This window comes from Rhinolophus sinicus, linkage group LG01, assembly GCF_036562045.2.
Source record: "Rhinolophus sinicus isolate RSC01 linkage group LG01, ASM3656204v1, whole genome shotgun sequence".
Lineage (NCBI taxonomy): Eukaryota > Metazoa > Chordata > Mammalia > Chiroptera > Rhinolophidae > Rhinolophus > Rhinolophus sinicus.
This window is the reverse complement of record NC_133751.1, coordinates 157,987,143-158,011,263: the sequence shown is the minus strand read 5'-3', so window position 1 is coordinate 158,011,263 and position 24,121 is coordinate 157,987,143. Positions and strand designations below refer to the sequence as shown.

The 24,121-nt window shown below is 41.5% G+C and overlaps 1 protein-coding gene across 14 annotated transcripts in view; it reads right to left on the bottom strand.

The window, feature by feature from the left end:
- RAPGEF4 (Rap guanine nucleotide exchange factor 4) overlaps positions 1–24,121 on the bottom strand; it is a 277,635-nt gene that overhangs the window by 53,251 nt on the left and 200,263 nt on the right. For 13 of the 14 annotated variants that reach the window (XM_074338103.1, XM_019727445.2, XM_019727446.2 and 10 more), the window contains 6 exons: positions 23,820–24,003; positions 8,858–8,942; positions 6,987–7,047; positions 5,212–5,288; positions 4,648–4,794; positions 2,791–2,906 (listed from right to left, as the gene is read on the bottom strand). In XM_074338103.1, coding sequence (XP_074194204.1) covers positions 2,791–2,906; positions 4,648–4,794; positions 5,212–5,288; positions 6,987–7,047; positions 8,858–8,942; positions 23,820–24,003 — 670 coding nt within the window. Of the gene's footprint in view, positions 1–2,790; positions 2,907–4,647; positions 4,795–5,211; positions 5,289–6,986; positions 7,048–8,857; positions 8,943–23,815; positions 24,004–24,121 lie in introns of those variants that run through there. The other variant, XM_074338157.1, reaches the window with a different exon arrangement.

Sequence of the window (24,121 nt, the reverse complement as noted above, 5' to 3'; positions counted from 1 at the left end):
CTGTGATCTTGCAGCTCTGGGTCTGGCTGAAACATCACGTTATTGCTTTGTTTCAGGCTGGACACTGCCAGGCGCCTCCTGCTTGACCTCTGTTTAAATGAGGGACTTGAAGACCAGACAGCACGGCTCTTTTCAGTTTATTGCATGAAGGAGCTACTCTAGTCCAAGTTAAAGAGAACCCCAACTGGTTACATTAGCCAAGCTGTGAGATTATAAGTTTATGACAGAAAATCTCTTCCTGACACCAAGTCTGGAAATAAGGACAAAAAAAGAGGTGGTGGTGGAGAGGCCTGAAAAGAGATTATTTTTTTTGCAAACAGGATGGAGTTGAACAACAGGGTGGTTTGATAGTCTAAAGAAAAAGTAACACAGTAACGAAAACAGGAATAGTCATTTCAAATTCTGTCTTTCTTACTAAAACCACAAAACCGCAGAGCAGAAGATAACCAACATGGTAAATTTTTGAGGGTTCCGTATAGTTTACACATCACGAGAAAGACTGCCCTGCTGTTGACATTTTAATATCACCCTCAGAGTTGAGTGGCTTGGGCAGAATCAGGCAATTTTGAAACTATTCTGGATTTCTCAGGGGAAAAATGAATTAGAAAAATAACATTATTATCAGCCAACAGCGACCCTCTTTGAGCTCAAAGAGGACAATTTCTGAGGAGACAGAGGCCCTAAAGGTTCCTAAATTTTAAGTCCATGCAGAGACATGACTGTTGCCATTTTATCGAAGTTATCCAGAATATCAGGCCAAAATTCACTTACATGGCCTCGCCTTTTCAACTCTGGTCTGGCTTGGGAAACCACAACATGGAAAATACCCCTTGAGAGAGTGGGATTTTATTCTTCAGGAAATTGATTTTGCATATATTATTTTGTACTCAACAATACTTCTTAAATGGTGTGCTGTGAACACACACAAGTTTTTTAATTATATAAGAACTTTGCATTGGCCTACAAAGACACAAATAAGAAGATATAACAGAAATCAGATCCAGGCCTAAAAGAAGTTTAATACACATGGCCTCTCCTTTTCTGTTCCCTTTAGTATGATTTCATAAAAAAAAAAAAAAAAATCTATATTTGGAAGGTGCTCTGAATGGAAGATGTTGTAACAAGCAAATGCTTTTGATCATTCTGACATGCTATGAAGAACTGAAGGAAGGGGCCTCCAGGGGACCTTGGTCAAATGTTTCAAGGTGAAGGAGAATTTTCAAGGTTTCATTTTTCAGGAGGCCAATTTTTCCTGAGACATCTGAGGCATTATTAAAGAATGCAGATTACCACTATGAAATGGTCTACTTACATTTAAAAGCACTAAAGAAAAATCACTGGGGATAGTCCCAACCTTCAGATAAAAATGTTTTCATTCTCGTCCTCTGTAGGCTGGAAGGACTATTAAAAACATTTGAGCAAGAACATTTTCACAAATGGATAGGAGTGAAAAATAAGAAAATAATAAAGAATTCTAGGTGGTCATTTGGTCGGTTTGTAAATAAAAGGATAGTTTTTATATAGTCCATTTTATGTCGTTTCTTTTGAAATACATTGGTTTGAAATGCTTACTAGATAGTGTTGAGGTGACAGTATTTATCTAGCATATTTTGCTATTGTAATCTGCGAGGCTAAAGGAGAAAAGGCATTGAAGCTGGTCAAGCTGGACTTGAATCCCAGCTCCACCATTACACGCTTTGTAATCTTGGGCAAGTAACTTGCTTCTCTGAATCTAAATTTTTCTATCTGTTAAAAGGGGTGTAATAAAGGAGTACATAAAATATGCAAAATCTACTATGGCCAGTCAATAATATCATATATCTTCCCATCTTCTTTGTAAATACGTGGATTCATCCAGACGAAAATGTTTGAGCCTCAGGCTTTTAGCCTAAACAAGAAAAAATCATCAGTTACAGTGAGTGTTCTGATTAGAGGGAATACCCCATTTACGTGGAGAATAAACAAAAATGACTTGGGATGCATTCTTTTTCAACATGTTATTTGGTGACATTTCTTTAGCTACAGAATTGGTGTTTTTATTATTCTAAGATTGAAAATTAACCTTTATTTTAAAAACGAGATGCTGTAACTTTCTGCAATGTCTTAGAGTTACCTTCCCAATTCTCCTGTCCTACCATTCAAATGTTGGTACATTTGACAAAAACGTCTCACGTAGGAAGCTGCAGCAAAAGGTGGAACTGAACATAGACGGTAAAGACCCAAGTTAAACAGGGACCTGAGAAATGTGAAGCAAGTACCCTTTTGACATTAGCAGGAATAAGTGTGGATCAGGCCAAATGGATGCTTCCGGGCTACAGTCAACAGACTGTCTTATATTTGAAACCCGGGTTTCTGTCAAAGATCCTTATTCTCATACCAAGATGAAAATACTTCTTGAGAAATCCTACATAAGAAATTCAAATACCAAAGGTTCTCATCTTCTAGGGGCCAATGTATCCTTTGAGCTGCTAGGCATTCCGACTTCCACCGTTCTCTCCGATGCCTTCTGTTCCAAAGCTATTACAGTTGAACACTGTATACAGAGAGCACTTTTAGAGTAGGGGAACATTCTCCCCTGAATTACGCTAGGCAGCATGAAGCTCTACACAGTGCCAGAAATGGATACATTATACTCCACAAAATGTGGGATTAGTCAATAGAGAGAAAAAGGTCACACACACACACGGCCATCTTCCACTACAAAGGGAGAACATGCTATTGTAGAAATGATGATACCACGTGACAAGGTTAATCACAGTCTGGCAATGGCAGTGTTGGATGCAAACCTACTTTTGCTGAGGCTGTGAGTTCCCTTGATTAGGAGCCCTGTTCCCTGCTGGGACCTTCTCCAGCACCAGGACATCCTGGTCATGTTCTTTCAGTCGGACTGTGTTTGCCTCCACGTCCTGCAAACACAAATTACACCACATACAGATGCTGCTGCTTTCTCAGACAATGGAAAACATTTCAAATGCTTCAGAAACTCATTTGGGACTTGTGATGCTAATTGTTGTGTCTACAAATTAAGTCATTTTCAAAGTCATGGGCTGGAACGGCCAGAGAGAGGACCAGATGAGGTTTGAGGTGTGTGGTTTCAAAGCTCTGATTTTTACCCCAGATTCAAAAAAATCAGCAGAGTGGAGAGGAGTGTGGTTGTGCTCTGAGAAACCTCTGTGGGAGGGTGGTATAGCAGGAAGAAAAAGGAGCGGTGCATTTGTTCTTTATAAAAATATGTGGCAAATATTTTTATAAGTGTCAGCCAAGTACTTTCATTCTGATTTTCTTCTGAGGGTATTTAATTTTGTCAGGAGTGGCACTTTTTCTCTCTAATCAAAAGACTTTAGTTTTTAAAAAATCAGTTTGAAATGAATTAAAACATTTTTCAGTTATTTTGAATAATTTTATAAATTATGTCAGTGATAGTGGACATATGTGATTCTTTCAAAGACTGTGTTTTGGCTGAGTGTAAACTCCATGTGTGTAAACTTTAAAGGGTTAAAGTTTCCCTCTAAATTTCAGTGTCATCTTAAATAAATAATTGTAAAAATTTAATGTGTCTTTTCTCATCATTTGGTCACCATTTTAAAAGAGATTAGATGAGAACAAAGTTAAATTCCATGTGATACTTTTTTCCTATATTATTCAATGGTATAGCTTTTAATTTAACTTTCTTTACTTTAAGAGAATGCATTCCTCAGACAAACTTGGGTGTCAGAAATTTTGCCACTGAAGGCAAATACGTAAGGCTGTGTAGGGATAGGTGTCCATACAAGAAGAATGGAAAATGATGTTGTACATAATCATTAAATAATGTCAAATATATCTGAAAGCACAGAAGCTGCATTTAGGACTTTCAGGTAGGCTAGAGAAAGATGCTCAGACTGGGGGAGGCAGAGAAGGGAGTCTGTTCTGTGAGCCAGCAGGGAAGGCAACAGAGCACATGGTGGGGAAAGACCAGGGACCATCTCTTCTAAACATCACCTACTCTCACAAGTACCTTAACAAGCTTGGATCAGGCCCATCTGCAGAGCCAACTTTAAGTGCAATTTCATGGCTTCCTCTGCCACCCCAATTATTCTTTATCTACTTACTGAAGTCTGAAATTCGTTGAGTGTGAACCAATTTTGACATAAAGCACTTGTAATGAAAATGCTTGGTTGGAGTAACCACAATTGATGTTAATTCCCACTAAAATGTAATCACTTAATAAATCAAGAGACTGATGATATGAGAAAGGTTTGGATTTGGGAGGAGATCGGACGTAGAGACTAAGACGGTTTAGGATAGAGAAATACATGAATGGGAAACGACACAGAAGTGGAAGCCTAGGGTTGCAAAGAGAAACGTCTCACACTGACATTTGCCAAGGCAGTTCCTCTTTGTCTTTAATTCTCATGGACCGGCTAAGGTATGTGCAGAGTTGTTTGCTCTGGCATAGCACGTCACAGTTGCTGGAATACCCCTCTGGACCCCAGAAGGCACTCCAGCACGTGGAACATCCTAAGTCTGTGACCAAGGCTCTTTAGTCCCAGAGCATTCATTATTCACAGCATTGCTCAATTAACATGACACCCAACTCTTTGCTTATCTGGCAAAAGCAAAAACGAGATCCCCCCCTCCCCCAGTGTCACTTTGCCTTAGACTTACCCTCAGGATCCGGTTGAAATCCTCCTTGTCTACTCTTAAGAAATGGCAATTATCTTCTCGCAAGACGATAGAGGCAGCTCTTGGGGCATCATTCACTAGTGCTAACTTACCAAAGTCATCTCCCTCATGCAGGGTACAGACCACACCCTGGAGAAAGCAGAACAGTCAGATGGGGATGGTCCCTGAAACGGAGCAAACACCCACCCACCTCATACCCCTTTGTCACTGAACACTGTGTATACAAATGGGCTATACCCAGGGATGCTTAATAGGAGTTACATAATTAAAATTATAATGTTTTGGTTTTCTTTCATTAGATAATAGAGGCTATGACCTAACTTAAATGTACACATTATAATCTATAAGGAGATAAGCCCCAGAAAGTTCAATAGTACTCTGAGTATACTAATTTAGATAATTTATGATTACAGATGCTATAATGTCTTTTCTACAATGAGTAACAATGTTGTTGCAAGTCTAATTGTAGCACTACATTGTTGATACTTAGGGCCACACTAGTAAATGGAGCATAATAAAATTTCAAGAAGAAAAAGACATATATACCTTGCCATAAATGACTACATTCACTGATCCTTTTAGAATAATGTACCAGGAGGTACCTTCTTCTCCCTGGTTAAACACTAGATACAAAAAGATGAAAAGACTTATGACAAGAATAGAAGCACATCAATATAAATTACAGCTTATCAAATCACCATTTTTAAGTTTCCAGAATTACGCATTTATTCCAGAGGGAAAGAAATAACTGGCAAATACTAACTTATTCAGGTGGAATATTATTTCCTTTTCTATAGAACATGAAAGGAACAGAAACACTACTCTACTTGCTAGGCCTGGAAAGATCCATTTTCACTAGATATCAATTCACCAGCAATCCATTTCATTAAGCAATACATTTTCCCCCACAATTCATAAAAAGCTTATTATGCTATAGAAAATAGGTTTTAAAAGTAATCTAATTAGTAATGGAAGTTTGAAAACATGCAAACCAGCACTACATATTGTTTATGCATTGCATATCTACATATTTTTTAAAAAGTGGATTGGAATGATAACCACTACATATGGGGTAGGAGTTACCTAGGGGAGGAAAAGAGAAGAATAAGATAAAGGAGGGAACAAGGGGTTTTGAACTGTAGCTATAATTTCATTCTTTAGAAAATATGAAAAAAGTGGTATAATGTTAGTGTTCAATAAAGATGAAAAAGGTGCTTGTCATAATCTCTATTATTTGTTTGAAATACTTAAATATTTCATAATAAAATGAAAACTATCAGTAAGTTTAAATGAAAAGAATAAAAGACAAGTTGTGATCATAAAAAAAATTAACCTATAACATTGCAAGGAAGGAAATTTTTATTAAAATAAATATCAATGTTAGAAATACCATTTTTGATGACTGAAAAATGTTTTGAAATATAATTTTTATAGCTGGTTTTGCTTTTACAATTCATGCTCCCTAAGTATTTGACGAACAACTCAGTTTGAAGAAAGAGCAAGACTTTCCAGAGAATGTCTTTTGAAATGTTAGCAGGTGTCCATTAAAAAAGTGTTCTAAGTTTCACTAGGTATAGGAAGTGTCACTTGAAATGGAATGAACATTTGTCTTCATTGCAGAACTGAGAACCTTAGCACGCTGATGCATCTTATGGTTCTCCAAGGAAGATTAGAGAAGGTGGCATTTCCTGACCTCAGTAGACAACTAACTCTGCCTTTCAAGGACTTTGCAGATTAGTGGGAAATGCTAACCTACATAATTTTGTTCACATTTATTAATATCAGGTTTCAGTTTCTTCCTTCCAGATTTGAGCATAGAACTAAACTACAACCTGGATTCTGGAGAGATCCTATATATTAGTACTTTATAAGTATTTGGGTCAAAGAAATTCTCTCAGGCTTGGAGCTGATGGTGGAAGTGGAAGAAGAAAAAGAAAACAGGATAGTTTATGATTCTAACTAACAATCTCCAGAGATGGCTTAGTTCTACCAAAGCCACAAACTGAAGTGAGGTCATTGTGAAAGGGTCCTGCCTAGGACCCTGCCTGAAGGGCAGCAGCTTCGTCCCACCCCCTTTAAACACTGCCTGAGCCGGTAGGTAAGGAGCCAGTGGAAACTCAGGCTGGTAACTGCTCCCAGGTTGGTACCAGAAAACCACCATGTTGCAGAATAACAGACATGTGCTGGGAGTGATCACAGGTCCCCAAAAACAAAAGTGCCACAGGATGTCCTGCGAAGTCTGACCCAGGCCTAAGAGACGAGAGCATTTCCAGCAGGCTCCCGTGTCATCATAGAAATGTCCTATGACAGCTTTCACTTACACACGGTCCCTCCTTTGGCATGAGACTCAAAAATGAGAACGCCTGCTAACTCCCGTTTCACCTAGAAAAAAAAAGGAGAAAGAAAGAGAAAAGGCAAGATTTGGGGTGGGGAAGGCACACTCCCTTTCTGAACAGTCCTAACCCTAACTGTGCCCTTCTTTCCACACAGCCACCTCCGACTCTGCTTGCTGCTACTCTCATCTAGAACCACTTGCACTGGATTTGTCACTAGATTCTTAAAGCTCTTACAAAAGCTATCTTATAAGCTAATTCAGACAAGACAACATCCCTAGAGACTATTTAAAATATGGTTTCACATGTATGAACCAGCCAATTTCCGTCTTGGGTGAGAACATCTACGCCATCATATGACTCTATTGCTATCAGAGGCTCTTCCTATGTAACGCCACAACAAAATTCGATATGTTGAGGGTGGATAATTAAGCTTAAATGTGTGAGCAGATTTATATTGCTAAATAGCTAAAAAAAAAAAAAAAAAAAAATTAATTCCAAATTATGGTCCCAAATATGGCTCTAGCTCCCTAAGAAGCAAGTAATCTGAGAATTCTCCCCAGTGCCTGATGCCTGGAGTTGAAGGGAGAAGAGGAGACTATTACAGTCCTCTCAGTTCCACCTGGGAAAGTCTGACCAGGGGCATGCTGGGAGCTGGAGCACAGGTAGGCAAAAGGGTCTTTCCTCACTTTCCTCTACTGTGTGAGCTCGTGGGGACTATATACTCAGGGGCTCCCCCCGACCCCAGGTGAGGCTCTCAGGCACAAGGACCCCCCGCCCCCACCGCCCCCCACACATACCCCACCATGGATGGAGTGAGGATGCCAGGGCAGGGGTGGGTGGCCAGGGAGGCTGGGCTGGGCCACACCCCTCCACGGAGGTGAGCAAGCTTCCCAGCAGTGCAAGGGAGGAATGTGAAGGCAGCTCTGGTGGGTTGAAGGGTTCAGAACCCTTCTGCTTGGGGCTGTGGCAAATGCCTACTGTTCTTAGCAGAGACCTGAACCCCACCCCGCAGAGCCGGATCACAGACACTGCTACCAGGTGAGAGCATAACATCACCTAGTCATCTGGGGACGAAAGGCAAGTTAGGAATGTAGATATTGCCGAGGGGCCTCAGTATATAATCTGTGAACATTTTTTATTGTTACTATTGAAACAATATTTTATTGTTATTATTGAACTATTAGCATATAGGAGACTTATGTTGCCTGGACATCCTATTCCTGTGTTCCTTCTTTGGGAAGAGGTGCTTCTGTCCCTATTCAGAAGCCAAATTTCTGTCCACTGCCTTCCTAAATATCTTAATCACATAAAAGTTCAGAGTCAGATACAGTTATTGGGCCATTTTTCACTAGTGGGTACTGCTATGTGTCCTAATGTATCTAAAGTAATGCTCCCCTGAACCTTCTGCTTCCTTTCTCAATAGGGCAGCAAACCTGGGCAAAACTGGCCACTTGGGCCAGGACAGGTCATCTTCATTTCTCTCCGTCCTCCCTCTGGCTCTGTATTTCATGGAAGGGTTTCAGAGCCCCTTTTAAGGACTGGCTCTCTTGCCTAAGTGTGCAGGTTCCAAGATGCAGATTTGGATGGACGAATCGCATGTGCTACCCCTACTCACATTGTACTGCTTTGGGGTTTGCTCACGGGCAACTACTAATAATATGACAATACTTGATTCCTTTTTGGTGATTGTTCTCGGATATAACTTCCTTAGCATCGCATGAGAAAGAGTAGGGGTGATTTGTGAGGTAGAATTCAGATATTCCGGCCCCTGTCCCATGCCATAATACTCTCCTCCAGTCCCAACAGTGCATTTAAATCAAAGTCCCTCTGACCATGGTCGGGAAGAGACCACTTACTGTGGTAGAAAGATGGGATAAGGCTTTAATGTGAAGGAGCTCTTCATAGATAATCTCTAGATCGTCCACAGTCCTCTGGCCAGGTCTACAAAGAAAAAGGTAACAAAGAAATAATGAGAAAAATTAATCATTAAAGCTTGCAATACAGAAATAGATTCAAGGGTCAGTAACGTGTTCACAGATTTCGTAGGAGAAATCTCTAGTAAAAGATCTTGGCAGAGGGGGGAGATTGTGCCATTATAATCCCTGAAGGAAGTTTTGAAATGAATGTGTTCCTTAATGGAAAACTGTGCACAGTCCCCTTCCCTTCCAACCTCAGAGGGAAGAACTCCGCTCACACGGTAGTTGGCTAATTTATCTCTCACTCTGTTGACAATTGCTCCAAAAAATTGCTTTTCATTAATATCTTAATAACAACAAAACTTATCTTTTAACACAACTAGGAACAATTGGTTTCATTACTGGATGATTGATCCAAATTCCTTGAGATTTTCCATGATAGCTTAGCCTAATAGGGTAATAATGGTGTTGTCACTATGTTTTGGGTTATGTAAAATGCTTGTACCACAGGACTCAAATAAAGGATGTATACAGACTCAACATTTTCTTACCTATTCCCGAGGAGGTGAGGGCATGTGTCTGGGATTAGGAATAACAGTGTCTGGGATTAGGAAGAAGGGGAAGGAAGGGAGGTATACACTTATATTTCCAAATTCTCTTCCATGGATGACTACTGTTCCATGAGCTGTAAATCAGTGTACTAGTTAAGTTTTCTTTTCTGTAATTTATTATAAAACTGGTATCTGATAATCTGTCCTCAAGGATGGGGTATGGGGGTGTTATGAGCATTTTGGCATGGGAGGACAGAGGGGATTCCTAATCATCTTTCATGTCTATAATTAGTCCGTAATCACTAATAGTGTTTAATTATAGATCAGTCATAATAGATATGATTGGTCAGTAATTTAGATTTTTCTATATCTCTTTGCAATATCAGAAACCCTGACTAATCTGTTATTGAAACTTAAAAACAAACAAATTGGCTATTAATTCTTAGAGTACTAGGAAGTCAATCTCCATGTTGATAGATGGGCAGCTAATTGTTGCAGCTGCATATGTTACCTATTACATACACACCACTCTATTTTATGCATTTCGTCCTAATATGTCAACAATTTATCGTCTTATGCAATGCGACTGTATATTAAACATTTAAACCTTAATGAGCTACTGATGGTGTTCCATCCTTAATTATATTTAAAAAGTGTTCTTGGTCAAATAAATTCAGGGAGTGTTGATGCACTGACAAGGCACTGGATTTTGAGTCTCAAGACGAAGCAGTTTTAACCTTCGTGCCACCCCTCCCTGGGAGACGGACTGAGGTGACTCAACTGACTTTTAAATACCCAAGGGTTCTCATTTCAAACCTCCTGTGTGACATCAGAGCTGTAGTCCCATCTGTAAACTGAGGTCAATACCTTCCTGAGAGAGATCTGAGAGCTAAAGGAAGCAACAAATGTGAAAGTACTTGCATATTTATTCACGTAAGTTACAAAAAAAAAATCCAGCAAAGTGATATTCAAAACTCAAACCCTTGCACAAATAAAATACATCTGGGCCAGCAAATTGCATCTGAAACTTACTTAATTACTCAGATAAGTACTCTGAGCAATCAAAACTGAATTGTAAATATTCTAAAATAGGTAATTAAATAATTTTGCAACCATGTTATAATTCGGGGGAGATGACAGATCAAGTGGGGGCTAATCGGAGGAAGGAAGCTCTTTGTACACCTTCACATTACCTTCTCAAGGATAGTTTTAACATGAACAAAAGCTATTCTTTTCTTATAGCATCAACGGAGGATATATTTCTTAGTCTTGACTATACAAAGACAGATACTAAATCTTGGACCATAACCCAAGGAGATGCCAACCAGGGTTACCTCCTGCCAAGGATCACCACAGAAGGATACAACTGTGCATCAATCCAGTGCTAAATGGTGGAACTAGAAAGTATGGGCCCCAAAAGACACGGACCGAAGCAAAAGCTGTGGCCACAGGGCTCTGAAGGAGCCAGGCTTTCTCAGCAAGGGGCCTAATCTACTACTTGACTTAGACATGGGGAGTTTGGAAGGAGGATCCTTGGGGATTTAAAAGTCAATTGAGTCACCTCAGTCCATCTACTACAATAGAGGCAGCTGAGGTGAAAGGCTCAGGTAGGCGTAATAGGATTACGGCTCTTCAGCACAAGGAGCTGCCCTGCTGTTCTTGCCACTTGACATCAGCTGCGAATAGCATGGACCCTCATAGAAGCCTGGCTAAAGAGAAAACAGTCGCCAAGTCTCTTTCTCACCTCCATGGGATAGGCTGTTACGGAGGGAGGAGAAAAAAAAGAAGGGTAGAATTAGCTCTCAAATCTCAACAGATTCAAAGTTGGAATTCTGGGAGCAGATCTCTATGAGTTTAGGGAGGGTGTTTACATAATAACATCAATATGAAATCCATACTGATCAACTCTTACAGATTAAAAAGAGTGCTGCCTTTAGAATCTACAAATCTCATTATATTAAAAAAATGATTATATATTGTCCAAGAGTTAACACATGATAAAGAACTCAGTCAGATCCTCAATGCAGCATATTAAAAATTGTACGTAGGGGTTCAAGGCTGCTTTGAGCCATTATAGGCAGTCTCAGGACGTGCACCCAAGTGTGGGAAACAGAGGCAAAGACGGCAATAGTCGAACTGTTTTGGAAACCTACTCAACTTCGCACTGCCCCACACCCCTGAGCACTGCCTGATGCTCTCTTCTCCCCATATCCTGCTGCCCTCCTGGCCTCTCTTCCTGCTTTCCTAAACATTTCTTCCAATGTCTCTTTTGGTCTTGTCCTTTTGTTCACCTCCTGAATTGTGCTGTGCCCCAAGGTTCTGCCTTCCCTGTTTCCACTTTGTTCTGCCTTCTCTCCCTGGGAAAAATCCCCAAATTTCATTTATATTATGCTGAGACCTAAATCTTTATCTTCAGACAGATCCTTTTCCTGAGTTCCAAGAGCTTCCTGGCCATTTCTTCCAAGACAACCCCTAAGTACACAAACTCAATCTGTCTAGGAGTACTCCCTCGTCATCACACAAGACTCTTCAAAAGCAGATCTTAATTTGCTTTCCCAGACTCATCTGTCTTCCCTCTCTTCACACCTTCCTTCATAGCTCTGATCTCTCTCCAGCTATGCCAGACATCTCTCCATTCCTCAAACATGCTAGGCTTTTTCATGCCTCCAAGACTTTTCACATGCTTCTTCTCTTTGCCTTGATTATTTTTTTCTGCTTCACGCCCAGCTCAGATGTCATCTCTCTTGGGTAATACTAGTTCTCCAACCTTTATTCTTCATGGGACACGGTCCTACTGCTGTGGTAATTACAATATACTGTGAAGAATGTTATTTGCTTACACATCCATAACTCTAGACTGCTCTTCTCAAGAGATGCAGCGTATGCTAGTGCAAAGGGCACTGGATTAGAGGCAGAAACTGGATTTCAGACCTAAATCATGAGCTTCCTAGGTGCCTGGTTGCTTTAATGCCTTGTTTCTGCATCTATAAAAGGGAAATAATAAACAGAACTGTTGTAAAGACCAAATGAGTTAATACCCATGGAACACTGAAACAGCGGAAATACGGCACAAATGTAGCATGGCATTACTATCGGCGTGGATGTTTAATATGGCTCATCAGATGAATCCTCACTATTCATGCTGAATTCAGGGTCTTCCAAAGGGAGATGGTAGCAATACCATGGACCAGTTCTTGTTTTGTGGCCTGAGACATACAGGGCTTATGCTCTGTTATCCTTCCTACTGTGTTTCCCCCAAAATAAGACCTAACTGGAAAATAAGCCCTAGCATGATTTTTCAGGATGACATCCCCTGAACATAAGCTCTCATGCATCTTTTGGAGCAAAAATTAATATGACTCGGTCTTATTTTGGGGGAAATGTCGCGTCTCGTGTGATGAGGGTCGTAGGGAGCGAGGAGGGTGGCGCAGGCTTAAGAAAAGAGAGTAGCAATGAATAGGGTGAAGCGGGGCCAACGACCCTCGTCACGTGGGACATGACAGGGAAACATGGTATTAAAGGTCAAGTAAGACAAGGTGCCCATGACACTACTCACTTTTGATACAGCAGACATTTGTGTAATGGCAAAAATCAATTATTAATGGAGGGAGGCGATAGGATGAAAATGGTGGACCTCACCTCTTACCCCAAATCCTGTAAAATGATGGAAAAGATGTATTTTCTGAAGGATTATTGATTTCTTCATCTAGTTGTGAGGAAGAAATTCCATCTTAGACCAGCCAAAGTTACTCAGACTAAGTCAATCAAGATCAGAGAGGGCCTGGACAGAGATGACCATCAAAGACCAAGCAGCACCTGTTGGGTGGGGCCCTTTTATTGGCTGGATTTTTGTCTGCCATGCTCAAGATCTGATGGAAAAGACATTTTAAAATCCAAGACTGCACTGAAAACAAATAAGTACCACCATCACCACAAACCACAAAATAGTATTATCAGCTGACCAGAGAGTTCTAGGATTTCTTGAATGATAGAAAACTTATAGGAATAAAATGTCTGAGAAATGACTGGAAGTAGCCACAGCTTGACACTCACAGAAGAAAACCACCATGGGAGGAGGTCGACTGCTGATAAGATAAGGGCAGGAGAGGGTCCAAGTGGTTAGTCACATGACGGCTCCTCTCAGGTCAGTGGGCAGTTGGGCCCCCTCTCCCCCACCCCACACTGAGCAATAGGCAGTGGCAGAGTTTACTGCCAGGCTAAAACTTGAGACCTGCTGTCTAAGACAAATGCCCAGTGAGGAGCCTGAGAGAGAAGCAGAACAGAGCATGTGAAAGCGTTGGCTCTCCCGCCAGACCCACAGGAGGAAAAGGAGTGGCAGTTCCCCCAGGAGGGAAATACTCAGAAAGGCTCCATTCCTGGGAAATCCTCCTTAGTTTGGCAACTAGTGAGAGGAAGGGGGCGGTGGGACTTCAGCCTGCCTGCACCCCCTCATGCCTCTCATACAGCAAAGCCTGCATGAAAACATGGCCCCTACTGCCTTCGGGGAGGCTCTGTTGGGGGTGTGACCACCACACCTGTCTAGAGACCCTTGTGGCAGCTTATTCTACTCCCTGGTCCTCCATGCATCAACAACCACGATGGAGAAATAAAGAATTCCACAGGGACTCGCTGGATCCTGTGGAGAAACCCATGGCAGCCATTTGAAACAGAACAGAACAAAGCCTAAAAACAGTTTAGTCTGAGTCCTAAATAACATTCAAAATAAAAGGGGAAAGAAAGAAAGAAAAAGAACCAACTGTCAGGTCTAAAGTGGTCAAATAATCATAGAGCAGGCCACTATCACTCGCCAATCCACCCAGGTAGCCCGGAACTTTTGGGTCCTGTTTACAGCACCTTTTTAATGAGGTGAGAGAAGTCAGGACTGCAAGGTGTGAAGAGACTTACTTTAAAACATGAGTATATTCATAGATAGCAAAGCAACAAAAGCATTCCTGAGCGGTTTGCTACCAGCAAACTCACTGTTGCCCGGGGCCTCGCTATGTCATTAGGATTGAAAGCTGAGGGAAGTCCCGGGGAGGACGCCAGATGGAGCAACCTGTACCCACCAGAAAGAATCAAAATGCAAGCCCCTCTCCCACCCCAGGTGGGTCTTCACGGCTGTGGCAGCAGCGACCAGAGAACAAGCCCAGCCTCTTCCAAGGCCACCAGCTCAGAGCAGCTGTGCCATCTAGTGTCACAGAGAAGACTCACCTCTCTACTCTTGAATCTGACAAAGACTGTCCTCTTCATCTACCCCACCCCTTCAAAGAGCACCTGATAACATCTAAAACTAAGCTTTCACCATAACACTCACTGAACAAAGGTGCTTTATAAAAGCGGGTTTCTCTGGCAAACAGTGGCATTAAGCACCTTTGGTGCTTTGGTCTTTACGGGGGTGAAAGGGAAAAAGTGGAGAAGAGATTCTGCAAATCAGCCCCCAGCCTGTTCAAACACTAATGAAAGAGTCCCAAGGACTGAAGACAGTGTGGCTTTCAAGAGTCAAGGGAACACTGTCCCCCGAGCACCTTCACAGAGTAACCTACAGGCTGGGGAAGTGAATTGACTCTCTGGCTGCTATGAGTGGCAGCCGGTGAATGTACCTGGTCTTTACTTGTCCTTCTCCAGATGTCACACACAGGGAGAGATATTAGGCATCCCTGCTTCTTCACAAATCTGCGTGGTGCCACATTGATGTGGATTTGTCGGATCCTGCTGTGGAAAGGCCTACTTTCTGCAGGGGATGCATTCTGGCAGCAATGTCTAGTTACAGACAAGATAATAAATGGGGATGGATGGAGAAGCAGTTTATACATTAAAGGATGGGCGGACTCAGGTGATATTGGAAGCTGCTGGTAAATATAGTTTTATCACGGAATTTATCAAGGTCAGAGACGGAGCTCCTCAGTTATTGGAACGTGGCTAAAATGAGGGATTTGTCCAGCTACCAAGCAGTACAATGGCATGGCCGGTGGTAAAACATGTAGGTGAGAAAGGAGATAACCCAGTTCTTCTAGGCCTGTCACCTAGTAGAGCTACTCCGTGGTGCATGGAGAAAATACCCAGAAAAGTCAACACTATAAATAGCGCCATAAATCATAGTCAAGCTTCAAAATCAGGAAAGTGCTTTATTACTTTTTTGTGGGGGCAGGTGGTGGTGGTAAGAATGCTTTCTATTTGTTGCAAACACTCCACCTCAGTGGACCTGATTCTCCTGCTTACAAGTCACTTCTCCAACTTGGATCATTTTCCAACACCTTTAAGTATCACCTCTTCCACTTCCCCTATAGAAAAGTTTGCTATGGTTTCCCACCGTTGTCTAACAAACCAGCAAAACGTGTTTCTTTTCTTTATCTTCCAGGACCCTTGCTTCTTAAGAGTGAGACCTTAAGTGTTAGAAACATTCCAGGAGCCTAGTGACTGGCCATTTAAAGTGTCCTGCCCAGCTATGTCTGCTCACCTCCCTGCCACTACACCACCCCTTCACCTTATCTTTAACCCAGAAAAGGGCATTTTAAGTTTATCAGATGCTTTTAGGCATTTTGTAGTTCTGTGTAGATGGGAATTCTTTCCTTCTTTGCGAAGTTAGAAATGAATAGTTTACAGCTGCAGTAAACGGCAAATGCTTCATGAATATTTGTGAGAATTGAAGTCAGCCCCATTAGGACATGGGGTAAGCGGTCCATAATTCAGGGCCTCTGAGTACTAAATGTTTTTGGGACAATGTGATTTGAGGTTTTTCATGTTTAGAAACAACATTCTTCCAGCAAAAGTGTTTACTGTGAGGACACATTATAGACATTTAACATTAAACCTTTTAAAGGTGCAACTATAAACATTTTCCTTTAAAACACCTTAGCAGCAAGTTGAAAAAAAAACACAAATTTGGATGGAATCAGATATTAATAGTATAGCTACCCGCCTTTGTGTATGAGGCATATGTATGTCAGATAGAAAACGCAAACGTTTTTTGAGGAGATGCTATGTGGACTTTTCCCTGTAAAAATTAATTCTTAATCAGGGACAGATGGATTATCCATATTCCTTTGGATTTCATTGTTTGTCCAGTAAATCCACCAGAAAGGACACAGTTAAGGCAACCTAGTGTGAAGGAAAGAATATTATCCATGAAGACAAAATGAAATTGGATTTGGAGTAAGCAGACTCAGGCTCCGTTCCTCCTTCCGCCACGAATATTTACTGTGTGATGGTAAGGAAGACACGCGACATCTACTAGGCTTAATTTCTTCATCTATAAATTGTGGATAACAACACAAGTCCTACTCAGTTCACAGAGTTACTTTGAGGTTCAAAGAGGTGATGAATGGAAGGTCACTATATAAACTAGACAATGTGACGCATATGTTAGTTTTGTTTGCAATTCCAGCTAGTGGGTTGATGTGAAGTTTTTCTACAGTGGATGGTACACTTGTACTCCATTCAGGTCTATGTGGCAATAATTAAATGAGATGAGGTCTGTCTGTAACAATTATTTTTAAATCAGATTTCCATGACATCTTTCTTTCCCAGTGCTCAAAGACCAAACCCAGGAGGCCATTTGGAATCCTTTTTGGCCCAGAACAGGTGGTCCACAGTAGAGAAGATAGGCGCCAGAGTCAGGCAGACCTGGGCCAATCCTGAGTCCACCACTTTCAGGATAAATGCAGGCAAGTGACTTAACCTAAGCGTTTCCCAATCCATAAAATGGGAGATGCTATTAATAACTACCTAATAGTTCTGTTGAAAAAAAACTGAATTAGATACTTGTTGAACACGGTGCCTAGCACACATGTGCTCAATCAATCTTGGCTGTGATTAAATATAATTGCATTTGTTTTTTACAATCCCCTTGTGAAGCTGGGAGAGCATACATAAGCAGGCATGATTAAACTCATGTGATAGCATAAAAGGTTTGTAATCTGGAATTGCTGGGTGACTTATTGGTAAATTGCTAAGACTAGGATCCAGGGCTGTTGTGCTGAGTATTACGTTCAATTTTATTTAGCAGACTCTTGGGTCGAATGGATGTATCTCAAATGCTGTTATTAAATTCTCAAAATATAATTAATTTTTATCTCATAAAACTCAATATCTGGCATCTGTCTTTAGTCTCAGTCCCTTCAACCATTCTCCACAGGGAGCAGAGACACCTACCACAAAGCCGACCAACCATACCTCCCTTTAAAACTCTTCAATGGTGTCCCAAATGGCCATAAAAAAATATCTAAGGTACATAAAGGGCATAGAAGATGCCCTTCAACCTGACCTCAGCCAGACTCTCCAGCCACATTTACTAGCACTTCCCGTCTGGGCGCTCCTTCAGTGTGAAACAACTATTGTTCCCTGCTGGAACTTTCCTGACATCTTTCTGGGCCCACCCCCATCCCTGCTCCCCTGCCAGGCTAGGAGTTGTTTCTTTGTTCTGAGAAGAAGAGCACTAAAATATTATATTTTGCTGCTGTTAAGAAGAAAGAGCTTGAGAATCAACCTAAACATCCAACAATGACAAACTGATTGCATTAAGGAACATTCAGAGGACAGACTACTATGTACCTATTAAAAACCCCATCCTTAAAGAATATTTAAGGTTAAGGGAGAATGCCGTGATATATTATGAAGTGTAAAAAGTTAGGAATTGAAATATAACCACAGGAATAGGCACCAAAATGTTAATAATAATTATTTCAGGGAGATGGAGCACAGGTGTTATTTATCCTTCTTTAGCTCTTCTCAGTAGTTTCCAAAACTTCCACAATGAACAGATTGACTTTAACAATAAAGTCATTAAGTCTTGAGGGAATCTTATAATAAACCCGAAGCGGTAAATGGGCAGTGACATCATCTTCCCCTCTCCCAAATCTGAATCCACATGGCAGCAAGCTAGTGGTTGGTTTCTTGGTCATGTAACCATAAAGGATAAGTGGTAAATTGCTTTTACAGGGGTGAGGCAAATCCAACCCCAAGAAATGGCCCACTTAATTCAATCATTGCTTCAGGTAAATTCTACAAGCTTTCACTGAGGGCACAGCAATCTTTCCAGGAAAAACAATGGCAAAGTTTGTCATGCCGTGAAGGGAAACATTCACAGTGAATTTCATCTTTCATAAAGAGTAGGCTCTTTCAGTCATGCTTCTCTTTTCCTCCAATTTACATTTGAGAATGGATTTCATACTTTGAACATACTCTTGGCATATCCCAACCAAAATCAAAAGCCTAGGCACCACTGATTTTAGGCTTCCTAACCTGGGTTCCACTGAGGAAGCATAGTTCCCTATAATTATCAGGATTTCACATTTCACACCCTGAAAAACTGCTTGGACAAATAAATACCCTATTACCACAGGCTCTGCTAATTAAGAGAAAACCACAGCCTCTCAAGTGCCCTCTATAGCAAGTGTGTGGAACAGCTGTCCTAACTGCCAACTGACTGGTAAAAAACACCTGCCCTTCCCCCACGTATCTTTTCATGTTACTTGGCCGTCTTAAATTGTTTCCTTTCAACCTGATGCACCATAGCATATGTTAGAAAACATTAATTTATTACATGAAATAAATGAATTTAAGTTTCTGAATCCATTTGAAAGACTCCAGAACCTGCCAATAATTCTTTCTCTCTCGCTCTCTCTCTCCCTCTCTCTCTCTCTTTCCTTCTGCTCAGGCCCAACTGACTTATCACTTTCTCAACTATTTAAGCTTGTAAGCTTTTAGGGAATTTCAGAATTGCAGACCTCCCGGAACCAGATTTGGGAAATGGCATCTACCTCATTTCCCTCCGACCTTTAGGCTGGTTTCTCATAGACCATTCTAAACAGTGGAACATCAATATCTCACTTTACTTGGAAAAAGAGATTGGGAGGATTGTATGGCAAGAGCCTTCTTTGTCTCCTAGAGCCTCTTTTTATCTAGCTGGCCTCAAGTTTATAACATTCTGCTGACCTGGTCATTTCACATCTTTTTGCCCATGGCAAAAAGTATCCAAAGTATCTGCTCAAAGGTAGACAGAACGGACATTTCTAGTGGTAAGGGTCGATGTTGTATCTTTTTGCTGTTGGGTAACCTCTTGTTTTTAGGCTTATAAACAAAGCAAAATCAAAACAATAAGCTCTGAGAGCTCAGTTTAGGTTTGATGACCCTGTCTACTAGCTGCAATAACAGTGCGTCAAACTGTCATTGTTCTATAGCACTTGACCCCAAATGCCAGCTAGGTCTGCACCTGTGAAACCACGTTGGCCATTGTGAGTCACTCTGCCTGCCACCACATAAAAAGCTAATTTCTCATTCAGAATGTATGTTTTTTCCCCAATACCAATAGCAACAAGAGTGTGCCAAAAAATTTCCCCCGAAGCTCTATTCTGTTTTTTAAACTACAGAACATTCTTTCATAGTTTGACAGTTAAAATGCCGCAGTTAATGTAATAAACAGAGAATTTTTCTAAGTAGCCTGTCAAAACAAGTGACACTTTTTTTTTTTGCTAGCGAGTCTCAGATTCAGAACAATAGGAAGTACCTTTCAAAGCAACATCTTCATTATACAATCAAATTCTCAAAGTAATCTTCTCATCAAAGAATATTGTGTTATTTCTTTCCCAGTAATTATCAGAGTTCTGCAACCTCTCTGGCAGTGGTGACTGTTATAAAACGCAGCTGTGCTGAGTTGAAAAAACTGGGGGTGTCCTGCCCTAGTCGATATGGAGCCAATGCATCTCATACCTCCACATTTCTTAGAGATTTGGCAGTTGAAGGTCAACATTTCTTGGACTTTTCAACATGACCTCAGGTTTCCAGGAGAAAAGTGCTCAGCTGGTCTCTTCAAGGACAGCAGTGATACTGTCAATTCTTGATCCACTAAGCTTATTTTCCTTCCATATAAATAAAGTAGAAGCTCCAAAAATTATTATCAGATCAAAACAATGGTGCATGTGCGTGTGTGTATGTGTGTGTGTGTAATTTGAAAATCTGTCTCATAAAATTAGACTCCTTCTTTTTCACTTTCCCATCACTTGGGGATTGTCATTCCAATATAAAGAAAACCTAAGAGTACAGACTCAAAAGAGGAACTACCAACCCAGTTCCAATGTTTGTAATTTCATAAAACCTAGAAAGACGGGAAAATCACAAAGGCACCCAAAATAATTCTGGTGAAACTTGTACTTTACCAGCCAGTGATAGGCTAGAAAAGTCCAATCTTTGGAATGTACTTTTCTCTGAAGAATCTTTGGATGCCCAGGATCATGCAATTCAGTGCTAGGTAAGAGAGAAAAAAGAAGCGCAAGCACAGAATCCCATTCCTAAGGGTGACTCAGGAAACCGTGTCTCAGGCACTTCCTTGTGAGGGTGAATGAAACAATTAGCATGAATGTTCCTAGAATGGTGCCTAGCACACAGCAGGCACTCAGTAAATGGTGGTTGTATCTGACTCTAATTTGGGGGTGCCTCTCCCTTTGGATTATAAACTCCCCCAAAGGCAGGAACCATTTTATTATTATTTTTAAAGCTCTTTGGTACATGTTCAAAAATCTTTGTGCATAGAATGGCATCTGCCTCCCCTGAAGCAACTAAAAGCTGAAGGAACATTAGCAGAGGCTATATGAGGTGTGATCAAAAGATACAGTGAATGTTTAAATAAAAAAATGTATTACAGTAAAAGACACACTACCATTAATCCCCCTCAAAATACTCCCCCTCGCTTCAAATACACTTCTCCCATCATTCTTGCCACTTTCTGAAGCAGTTCTGGAAGTCCTCTTTCGTGAGTGTCTTTACTTATCCTCCATCATAACAATGTCCCATGTCACACATCGCATCTGGTATACGGCAATTTCTGTCACATAAAAACATTATAGTGTGTCTTCACCTACCTTATTCACTGGATCTGGTACCGTGCAACTTCTAGCTCTTCCCCAGAGTCAAAATGACCATGAGAGAAAAATGTTTTGAATCGATTCAGGACATCAAGGCAGCCATGACAGCACAACTAAAGACACTCACGAAAGAGGACTTCCAGAATTGGAAGTGGCAAGAACGATGGGATAAGTGTGTTCGAAGTGAGGGGGAGTATTTTGGGGGGTATCAATGGCAATGTGTCTTTTACTGTAATAATTTTTTAAAATTTAAACATTCACTATATTTTTTTATCACACCTCGTATATTCATCTGTTCATTCACCCAACAAAGATTTATTGATGGTCTACTTGGTGTAATGCACAGAGCTAGAGATGCGGCCTTTTCTGACTTCCGCACCAGGTTAAAGTCTCCTCTTCATGTTATATTCTATTAACACAGACTACCTTTTCCTTTGTAGCACATACTGCAGCTGCGGTAAAATGATTGCTCGCATAACCAGTTGTTTATGGTCTGTCTCCTGCACTAGAAGAAAGCTCCATGAAGGAGGTGCAAGCTGCAGTCTTAGCAACGAACATAGTATCTAGAGCGAGACAGTGTTCAATAAACATTGGCTAAATGAATGCCTGAATGAATGAAGTAAAATGAAATATATTTTTGCCTTTAAGAAACTCACAGTTTACAGCAATGTTTCTCAACAAGGTGATTGTTTCCAGGACAGCTCCTTATTTTGTAGGGTTGTAAGTATTGGGGTGTGTTTGGAATCCCTTGGGCTTAGCCACTGCCCAGTGAATGCCAGCAGTGTGCCCCCTAATGCATTGGCACAGCCAAAACATCTTCCATATTTCCAAATTCTCCTGAGGGGGCTGCCCCACCTCTTATTCAGAAGCGTGGCACAGTGTTGGCTTGAATGAAAGGGACAGCAAGAACAGCAAAAAGGGGACAGATCCGGGAAATGACGAAGTAAAAACAATGGACAATGGGAAAAAAAATGGTGTGGAAAAGAGAGGGGAAGCAGTCTGACAGGAAACAACGTCTGGCTTAGAATGGTGCTGCTCATTGGAGTTCCCCAAGCCCGGGGGATTCTCTGGTGTCCCCTTAGCCACCCACCCAATGATCCTTCAGGGCAGATAAAGCATAAATTGCCTGGGAAGATTTCTTGGATGCTACTCATGATTAGGTCAGCAAAGCTCTGGCTTTCCATTTGATATCTGAGGTTTTCTAGAAAATTTTGGTGTGAGGCAAAAAAAACCACAAAAATAGTTTTTTGTTTGAGGCGAAAGGAGCTGAAAACCATGGTTCTAGGGTTAAGGTTGATGGTGCCAACTGGGATGGGGGAAGACCTTTAAACCAATGGTGGGGGACATTAAGACCCAAGAGAAAGTTTTGCCAAAGGGGACTGGTGTGAAAAGAAAATGAAATATGTTGAAAAGCCTTTTGCAGCACTGAGTGAGGGTAAGTGAAAGGAGAAGAATCCTGTGGAAAGGAAACAAAGGTGCCCTGAGAGCCTGTTGCGAGTTGGTGTGAGGGGCAGACACTGGGGTAACTGGTCTGAGGGCACCTCATTTTTGAAAAGTGCCCAGTGGTCACAGAAGACATGTAAAATTTAACACTCTTGTTGAGACCCACCAAAAAATGGAGGCCAGCCAAGCTAGTGACTCAGAGTTGGCATCCACAGCTGGCTGGCACTGGCTGCAGGGTGGAGGGTGCTTTCATTTCCAGCGGAAAAACATAAGCCCGTGTGGGGTGGTTTCATAACCAAGTGTCAAGTCATCCCTTATTGAAAAGGTTTCCCTGAGATTGGGACCATGACATACGCTTCTTTGTATGCCTCATAACAGTTAGTAGAGCTCCCCCCAAAAAAGAGGGGCTCAAGCCCTTCTTTCTGAATTGATCTGATTAAAGAGTTCAGAGTCCTCAACTTCAGCTGCTGTGCTACTACTGAAGGTAAGGCGGGTTTCCGCTGAGATGGAAGGGAGAGAGCGTCTCACCGGCTGAATGGAGGCCTTGAAGCATTAACGGAGCAGTGGTGTTCTCTTAAGTATGTGTCTTTAATCTAAAGAGCACAAGGTTCAGAATGAAGTGAAAAGGTGTACTGAATGAATGAATGAATGAATGAATGAATGAATGAATGAATGAATACATACACAGGCATAAGTCTACGGTTCTGACAACCTCTTTGATTACATAAGGACCAAAAGAGCTGTGGCAATCTGGCATAGAAACAGAGCAGCTTGTTTGTCATTGACCAAAGATCATTTCACGTATGAACTCAGTTTTGACATCCTGAGCCAACCACGAAAAAAAATTCTCTGTTTTAACTCATGCAAAATGGAAATGGAGTTATCTGGCTCAAAAATAAAACAGAAAAGAGACAAACACTGCTGTGTCACCCTTCAGTCTCTCCTTTGGCCCCAGGTGAGGCCAGGCCTTTTGAAAGCAGCCTCTCATCTCCCCGCCCAGACACATACGGCCCCGGCGACCACGCAGGCGGGCCGCGCGCCCTCACTCACGGTTTCCGGAGGATCATCCTCATGTGGGCATCAGGGCCCATCTGCGCCAGCAGTAGCAGGGTGTCCTGGAGCTCCTCATCACATTCCTTCTTCTCCTCCTCAGTAGGCAGTGAGGCATCCTCGTGCTCGTCGTCCAAAAATCGATAAAATAAATATTTGTCTTGGAAATGATGCTCCTGGTCCACTACAGGAAACATGGAGGCGAGTGTCAGCGGTGGCACCTCTGCCTCTCAGCCCCGGTTACCAGAAACAAACGGATGGTGTCGGGCAAGAGAGTCAAGTGGCAGCCGAGTGGTGAGACT